The 9867-nt window shown below is 32.7% G+C and overlaps 1 protein-coding gene across 1 annotated transcript; it reads right to left on the bottom strand.

Moving 5' to 3' along the window:
• Positions 1 to 983: 983 nt before the first annotated feature.
• On the bottom strand, positions 984 to 8722 carry LOC120348880 (ubiquitin-conjugating enzyme E2 Z-like). Its single transcript, XM_039434781.1, has 5 exons — positions 8610 to 8722; positions 8149 to 8409; positions 6945 to 7056; positions 5297 to 5506; positions 984 to 3997 (listed from the first exon to the last, which is right to left on the bottom strand). The coding sequence occupies exons 1-5, from the start codon at positions 8705 to 8707 to the stop codon at positions 3833 to 3835; spliced, it is 846 nt and encodes a 281-aa protein (XP_039290715.1). The 5' UTR covers positions 8708 to 8722; the 3' UTR covers positions 984 to 3832.
• Between the last annotated feature and the right edge of the window lie 1145 nt (positions 8723 to 9867).

Genomic DNA, 9867 nt, shown 5'->3' with positions numbered 1-9867 from the left:
CAATTCTAATAAATAATTTCTGAAGTACAGAACAAAGTAGAGAAATAAATTATTCTCATTCAAGCGGTACCGTTGCCGCTCCACCTTGCTTGAATATGTTGCGCTGTTTTCTTCAGCCTCAGCCGTCAATAAATTATCTATTCTCAAAATAAGTCTGCCATCAATTTTTACCAAGCTCATGAATTAAGGGTCCCATACACTAGGAAACTTGGATCGGCCTACTTGGTTCGGGGAACAAAGTTCGTGTAGGATTTGCCCACACACTGTAGTGGGGAGAACAAACAACCGTACGTTACTTCAGTGTCTTTTGAGGTCTAGAGATGAGCGTTTCAAAGTTTGCAGCTGCTGTGACAAGAAAATATACTGAATATATATAGATAGAATAAATCGCCCTGGCGGACAAACAGTGACAGTGCTGTCTTTGACGTGACAGTGTTGTCAAAAACTTTAGTATGAAATTGTATATTGACGAGATGACCTACCCAGCTCATTTGGCTGGTTAATGGTCCTACAAATAAAGATTGAAGATTGAAACGAACAATGTTTTAATCCAGATTGAAGACCAAGTTTGTCACGAATTTGGTTCGCGGTTCGCCAATTTTCCACATACACTGGGGATCTTGGTTCGCCGATCCAAGTTCCCTAGTGTATGGGGCCCTTAAGGATAAAGCCGGCATATCACCGAGCGGACGCCTTCAAATAAGTGAAATGGCGCTATCTGGGCAGTACCAACTACCAACTCATCATAGGTATACATAGCCTATTTTATAGACTATTATAAACATATGTGACCAGTGGCAAGTCGGTGTTCACAGCAGCCTCTATAGCTTAGGGTTACTGCGAAATTAATTAGTTCACTCGTTAAAACAGAAGAGGTGAAGAATTGCTTCTAAATAAAAATACAAGACGAAGAATAAATAAATTAGTATACCGTAATGTATCTTGAAAGAGGATTGATTTTGTTGTAAGTAAAAATACAAGACAAAGGTTAAATAGAACGATATATTTTCAACGAATTAGCGAGTACATTGTACATCACACATAATTCTCAAATAAGTAACTAAATAAACATCAATATAAGTGTTAACAAAGTTGAATACAATATAGGGTTTAGGAATCTTAATAAACAAATTTGTTTGAAGGGTTCTATGCTCAAAGTTACCTTTACTTGATGGATTCTGACATTCCTTCTTTAGGAAATGTTTAAGTACACAAATGATTATTTTTTAGTAAACAGTAGGCTATATTATTGGCTTTGAAACTGTATTTAGCATCAAAGTCAACGGCTTGTTGGAAATAATGGAATTATGAGATACCGCAACTAGAATAATATAATACAAAGTTTTAGAAAACAACCTACAACTGAAAATGAATGATTCAACATCATATACTTTAGTGAAAAAAAATCTTATTCTCATATTATTAATTTCTTGAATTTTCTTGGTATAATATACTGATTAAGAGGAAAAACTAGTAATAAACCTAGGAATAAGTTTATGGGCTATAATCTTCGAGTAAACAACTGAACCAACTCTAAATAGGCCTACTCTTCCAAAAATGCCCATAAACAATTTCAAACATACCAGCAATCAAATTCAATATGAGGCTTCTTAATTCTGAAACTAACACCTTAATATACAAGCTAACTTATTGAATTAAATTTTCGGGAATTGTAGGGAGATTCGTAATATCTGCTAATGAAATGAGTAAAACGATTTTTTATCATCCAATTGAAGAACATTGAAAATTTATTATTATTTTTAATTTGATTTTAAGAATTGAGATGAAATTCTGATTTTCATCCCGACATCAACAAAACAATATGGCAAACTTAAGTGAGAATTATAGATTCAGAAGTATCTCATATTTGAAAACTAAGAGAATAATAGAGGAATGATTTCCAAAGTATAAACTATTTAATACAAAACATTCATTCATGCGGTAGCAAAATGTTAAACAATAAACATAGAATGCTCAACAAATAACTAAATCAAAACTAACATCACTATAAACGTTATTTGTTTACATTAAACGTCATCTAAGAAACTATAAATTATTTCAACATAACTAGATAATCTTTAAAAAAATTAAACAAGTTGGTTAATGAATATGCTTTAGCATAAAGATAACTCGTACAAATCTAGGAATGGTGTCGAGTAAATTCATATATATTGGTTTGTCTAGACTAGACATGACACAAACAGCAATTTCAAAGGTTTATCCAAACTGAAGACGCAAGTTGCTCTATCACAGACCTTGTGAAAATTAGTTGTTTACAAAGTATTGTACATTGTATCTGATATTATTTATTGAAATAACCATGAAATTATTTTGATAAAGTATTTCTCTAGACAGTGAAACCTCTAAATATTGTAAATACTGCAGGAAACAAACATACATATCTGAGATAAACAAGTTCAATAGATCTTGTTTCTATTATTCAACAAAGACTTTAGTATTGGCAGCATGAACATATTGTAAATCGGAATGTACGTTTCGCGTCTTGAATATTTCATACATTCAAAGTAGGAATAACAATACATAATTACAAATATTGTATAATGACAAAAATTTCCTCAAGTGAATGCAATAAATTCAAGTTTTAATTTGAATAGCAACATCTTCGTGAGTCATATTTAGGAAAACCTGTTAGATGTGAAAATTTATGGATTTTCCCACAAAATAATTTCAATCATATTTGAATACTGATCATCCGTGAGATGGAAAAAGCTTCAACCTTCATAATTATAATAATAATTATGCCCATCTGTATTCATGATCCATTTTATCAAAAATCATTCTAACAGGACATCAAGGCAAAAATGATAATAAATGAATATATATATGCACTAATATTAAACAGGGAATACCAAAATACACAAAAATGATAACGAGAAAAATACACAAGGATACAAGTCAGCACATAAATAAAATAAAAATATAAATCTCAGTACACTTTAAAATTATTTTATCATAACATGTTTTGGACATTAAAGCCAAAATGACATAAAGCCATTAATGTTCAAAACATGTTGTGATACTGATGTTTTGATTTATATTTTCATTTTATTTATATTAAAAGTAGCTCTAAGAAAAAGACAACTCAGAACATATTATGCAAAGAGAACATTGAAATGTAAGACAGTGGAATCTGAGATGAAAAAGTAAATTGAAACATGGCCGATACCATTGTACATTTAAATGAAACAAAATAAGATTTTAATAAGATAGGAAGAGGAATAGGAGCTCTTTAAACCGTGAATGAGGCGGGAGCATCGCCAAAAAGTTTGAAACCCAATTTAAAGATGAAAATTTCCAAACTAACTTTGGTTCTAATAAGAAAGATAAATCGGTTTGAAAATGAATTCACACAAGTGATAAAAATCAACCGTACGATACGAACATTTTCAATAGTTTGAATGATAAATAGTTTTGAAATGCTAGTAGATAATGTAGGTCATGGAATAGCTTGACACTCTAAAATAATATATAAAGCATGCGTTGAAAACGTTAGTTGTCCGTTAAAAAATAAAGCATGGTTTGGAAAATCCTGCTTCAAGAAGTTTCACTGAGTATAAACTGACAACAGAGAGCATAAACTGAATCAAAATCATTACATTTGTAAGAGCCCCAATTTGGACAACTGATTTACTGTAACCGTTAACCAAATAATATTTTTTCGTTAGATCCTTACAATATTTAATACTAGCTTTATATTCGAGTTATACAAATTTTCAGGTGGGTTTAATACGAAATTTTATTCACATCAATATACAACGAGAATTCCACCAACCGACAACAAATGACAACATAACATGACATGACAATGTTTTCACTTATCATTAGGACTGAGTCCACCACTGGTGATTGTGGAGTCTGGACTGGAACTTGATGTGCTGCCTGAATCAGACTTGTCCACTAATCTGTCCTTTATGGTCTGCAGTCTTTCCAGGAGAGCTTTGTAGTTAAATGTTCCTCTTTTATCACCAAAAGGATCCTGTACAAAGGGAAAAATCTTCAGGAAAGACAATCTTATAACACAAAATCACACTATTCATATAACAGACTTAATCGGAATCTCATCAGTAATCTTGTACATGATTTTTTAGTAAATTATAAAATGCTTGCAAATAGTCAGGAAAAAAATTGTGAGAAACATTCTACTATGGGAGTATTCAAGACATTGAGGTAACCAGTTAAGTCGTGTTATTCGCTAACACGAATCAGCTGCTATATTTTTTTTGTAATTTACTAGTATTGACTTAGTAAATAGCAGGAGTTGGCGAATAGTCGTCTAAATCCAACATCGCGATATCATAGCGTAGAACATCTGCTGATGATCTACATAAGGAAGTTTCATGAATCAAATAGTATTTAAAGGATCTCAATTAAAGTATAATGAGAATAACTCATCCCAATGAATGCTATCAATAAATTTCAATTTTGTTATTTATTTGAATGAATGGAAAATCCAACATAGTTGGATGATAGAAATAGGAGATTAGTTGATTAATCAGTGAATTAGTTATTTTTATAGTACCAATAATCCCTTTTTGGTTAATATCAACCAATCATCATCTAATCACAATAATCCAGTGACTAATACTAGAATGATAAATGAGGCAAAGTTTTTATGTATGAGCAATAGCACTGGAATCCCCATTCAAATTAATTGGGGGAAATGCAGAATTTATAAATGAATGGAAATAGCTCTCATATTTTCTTATTGAAAACACTGCAAGTAACGTTCTAATATTTTAAAGCAAAATTTGGCCCCGGGAAATCTAATCTCACAAGGCGTTGAATTATCTCTTGACAAAATAATGTGAAAAGTGTTATATCAAACTTTCATAATATGGAACAACAAACATGATCAATGTTCAATTGATTCTTAATTTTAAATCAAATGAAAAATTGAATTTTATTCGCATTATCCCAAGAAATCTTTCCATTTCATATTATCAATGCCGATTCCAATTATATCATCATGCTTTGTCACCAAGTTGCATTCAAATTCAAATCTATTTTGTCAATCAAAACAATTACAATTTCAAAGAAAATAGTATACACCACAGAAAATATAATCAGAAAACTCATTAATAAACAAAAGTGAATTCCTACCACTTTGTTAACTGACGAGCATCAGTTGGTCAGTTGAACACTTTATGAACTTATTGGGATAAAACCGATAAAATAAAAAATGATATAATTACATTGATAATTATATATACATTGTTTAATGATTACATTAATCAATAATTGCATCTACTAATTTGATTTTGAGTGAGAGACTTACCAGCATCAGTTGGCCAGTGAGATGCATCTTCTCATTGCACACAGCCACATAAAGATCGTAGAACTCGAGAAAGTTTTTCTCCATCGCTTCGACGAACGATTTGGGAATTTTAAGGCCATAGTCGTTGTCGAGCATTCCGCACACGGCCACCCTGATTGTCTCGTGTCTGATTATGTCGTTGTAGCGGGCCGCGTCTCCCGGGTTACGCTCCTAAAATACAAAATATATCTCAATCAAAAATCCAATTACTAAACAAATTACACCGTCAACTCAAAAAATCTGTGGAGAGGTCCACAGCAAATATTCATAAGTTTTAGTAGAGTTGATGCAACGATTACAGTTAGGCTAGACATTGAGTCATACAAATTTAGTAGTTTATGTTTCTGACAAGTGTTTTCATGAAGTTCAAGTTGAAATCATTCACTTATTCATTACAATGTTGGGAAGACTACAGGTGAAGACCAAAACAATGTTCATTAATATTCAGATACTGCTGTTGGTGAGATGTAGTGATATTTATTCATAATGAAACACTGGGATGTTGTCTAGAAATTTGTAATTTGTCATTAGATTTTCTACAATAAAAATTCAAAAAGGTGTCTTGTAATTTTCCAATAAATTCGTAATATTTCTAGACAACATCCCAGTGTTTAATTATTCCATTTATATTAATTTATGTATATTAAATAATTAGAAGCAACATATATTTTGATTATGACAAAATATATATATATTACTCATTATGATAAAAAATATAAGATAGAAGATTCACGGAGTTTTAGATAATTATTGTTTTACTATTCCTAAATTCATTGAAATGTTGCTTTGGAGTGTAAATGGTTCAATTCAAAAATGTGACTCATGAACAAATTATTGTGACTGTTGTATAAAATGCAATGGAAAAAGCTTTGAGCTTGCCTTTTGCGCCTTTCCGGATGTTTTTCAGTATATAACGAAAAAACTGAATAATGAATGAGAATACTCCAAGTTTAAACTATTTCAATGCATATTATTTGTTAAAGTTCGACAGAAATTCAATTCTGGAAAAATTAATTTCGGTTGTTACGTAATTTATTACAAATAGCTTGTGAATGTATTTGATATTGACCAACTTTACTGTTACACAGAACGATTTCTATAAATACTTGAATGATTCCCTGTGAATTAGTTGTTCACTATCAGGTAGCCCGTGCTCCCCAAGGGTCTAATTGAAAACTTGAATAATTTAAAATAGGCCTACAACCACTATCTACTATCCCCTAATTTTATCCATCAAATGCTGAAAAAGGACAAATCCATATCATGTAAAATTTCAAGTTAATCAGTCCAGTAGTTCAGACGTGATGATGCCTCATTCGTAAATTTCCTATCCAGTACCGTGCATAAGCCAATTCGTTTCTTTATTAAATTATAGATTTGACTTCTCTTCAATTAAGTAACATATTATGTATTAGCATAACAATTAGTAACAATTCACATAAGTAACTTGGGCCTAGAGTATTTTACTAAGGATACAACCGTTCATCATAAATTATAAATTTATAAACTTCTCAATTCTTGATAGAATTTTAAATATATGCAATACAATAAATAGAAATGAGTCCTAAATAATAATTAGTAACTATTATCAAATCCAAAAATAGCTTACAGTCTCAAAGCCTGGCTCGTTGTGGTAGGGTTTCTCTGTCATCAGAGACTGGATGGAGAGCAAAAGGCTGCTCAAAGTCTGTGCAGGACTCCACGCTGGTCCAGACCACGTCCTACAAATAACAATTAGTCCATTTGAACACAAATTATAACATAAAACTTGCGAATAAGTGTTAAACTTTGAACGAAATTTATCGAAATAGTCCATTTTTATTTCCAAATGAGTGAATCAATCACTTTCAATGAATAGACGAATGATTTGTTCTAACTATCCCTCTCAAAAACATGTTTGCTTCCAACTGAACAATAAGTAATAATAAAACTACGGAAAGAGTAAAAATGCACCGCAGTAGATTAAATGATGTGAATGTAAAAGTCAAATATTCATTGACGTTAGTGTCAAAAACGAAAAATTTAGACAAATGGAAAACTTGCCAATAAGGATGTGAATATTATATTAATAAATTGTAGTGTGAAGACTGCTAAGCTTTCAAAGATCAAGAAACAAATCTAATACTGTATTAGAGATTAATGCCTAGTCTACACTATTTCCAAGTCGTTGGCCAAGTGGCTTGTCAATTAGCTGATCATGCTGGTAAGCTTGGCTACGTTGGTCTTGCCATCCACACTGCAATGTTATCATTATTTGTGGATTCTCAGCTTTGCTGGCCTTGGTTCGACAAAAATCGGAGAGATAACAAGCAAAGGCCGGTGGAGGCGAGCGCTGGAAAAGCAGCCATCCACACTCTCGCACTTGTTGTCATTTGTATGCGCATTGGGCGAGAGTGTGGATGCAGCATTACATGTAAAAAACATATATTTTGTTCAAACTCAAGAGTTTACCCGTTCGGTTTCTTGAACAAAAATTGCTTAGTCCTACAATAAAATAAACATGTTTTTACAAATCACAAATTATTAAAATAATATTAACATGTAAAAGCATAGAAGTGGTCTGAAAAGTTGATCCCTAGATTTTCGATGCGAAGGGAAGTGGAAGAAAGCAAACTGTGCGCATTGCCTGCTTGACGGCTGTATTCCCAACTATTAGGTAACTGCGTTAATTGACTCAAATTGCTTTCAACAACTCAGCTGGTTGACGGAATGTTTCTGCTGACAGACGAACAACGATTTTGGCTTTGAGTCAAAATTAGGAACTTGCTAACGCTTGTACAATAATAAAAAAATGATAATAATTGTTCAATTACCCAAGGATGCTGAGGCAAACTTTCCCAGATTTGTACAAATTAGGATTAAACCTAACTTTTCCTGCTCCTGTTGTCATGAGTTTTACAAGTGGCGGCCTGATTGGGTAGTCGGGAGGACATCTGAGCACAAAGTAGAAGAATCCACCCTCATAAGGCGTGTCAAAAGTTCCGGTGACGAGAGCGTGAATGAAGGTTAGGTCTTTTTCGTCTGGGGCCACAAAGAGTCCGGGAGGTGGATCATCGTATATTGACATCATATCCCTGAAATAGTAAGATCAAAATTGTAAAAAGCGCATAATTGTAAAACCTAAATATAATCATTGATAACGATTTAGGTGGTTTCCTAAACAAGGACTGGTGATAAAAAGGCTATCAGCTGTATTTCAATTTTTTGTAAAATAATGATATTGCAATACATAACTCACAATATATCAGTAAAAAGTGTATAAAAATTAAGATACCTTTTTATCCTCAAAGTACAAGTGTATGGAGGTGTATCATTGTTGAAACTGATTTTATTACGATCGGGATCCCAATCCAATGAACTTGAGAAACTCATAACTTAAAGAAGCCTCTTCTTGTCATCTACTATTTGGAAAAAATAAAAGAGAATCTATAAATTCTACGCTGTAAAATTTGACCGCTGTTGAATATACTCAAAGCTCTACTTACAGAGCTATTTTTATGAATACTCGTATTAGCGTACCGGTACATACATACTAATATTATAGTATAAAAATGTGAAAACCACAATTTAGAAAGATAAAAGAACAGCGTTGCCGATTCTCTGCCTTTACTATGTTAAAATGATACTTTCTCTTTTCCTTCTTTGATAATTAATTATACACATGCGTTAAGAATCTTCCATCGATTGAATTACTTATTTGTGCAACTAGTGCGCAAAGTGACAGTTTGCTGCACCGAAAGAAACGTCTACTGGTTTCTTGAGTGCAGCAGAGGAACTTTGCGCACGTATTTCACATTAAATTTTTCCTACAGTTACCATTGAATATGAAAAGAGGGTAATTATGGGTAAAATTGCCTAAAAGGAATCAGATGTTTTTCTGTGTAATTCTATTATAAATAAATAGAATTGAATAATGTAGTAGTAAATGTCTGAAGGGGCGGCTGTGTGCTGTGTGGGTGGTGGCTGTCGCTGTCATCCACTGTTGTCCACGATGTCCTTGATATTATTACAACGTGGGCCTCACCATGAGTGTTACCAACTTAATTTTGATTTTGCTGCACTGGTGCTCCATATAACCTACTAACTATTTTGCGTTGTCATGCTGCAAATCTGGAGTACGCAAAGAACTCACTTTGCGCACTAGTGTGGAAAAGTGATTCTTTGCGGCCTGCAATCAGTGCACAAATGGTCACTTTTCAAGGTATCTGTAGGAATAGTATATTTCGCACCTAGGGCCGAAAATGAGACTTTTCCGGCTCGAAATCGGTTTTCAAGTCCGAGGCCGTAGGCCGAGGACTAGAAAAGATTGAGAGCTGGAAAAACATTTTTGCCCATGATGTGAACGCTATTTTTCGCCACACAGAAAAAAAACAATATAAATATATGAGAATAATTGTGTCAGGCACTTCCAAAAGCAAAACTGGAAGGTCATAGCTCTAGAAAATCTGAGGTCTGAATATCAGGAAATTGTCCAAGTATTTTTATTTTTTATTCTGATTTGTCTAAATAACCTAAAAGATTATGTTCAATTA

The sequence above is a fragment of the Nilaparvata lugens genome, chromosome 8 (assembly GCF_014356525.2).
Source record: "Nilaparvata lugens isolate BPH chromosome 8, ASM1435652v1, whole genome shotgun sequence".
NCBI lineage: Eukaryota > Metazoa > Arthropoda > Insecta > Hemiptera > Delphacidae > Nilaparvata > Nilaparvata lugens.
This window is presented reverse-complemented; position numbering and strand designations above follow the sequence as displayed.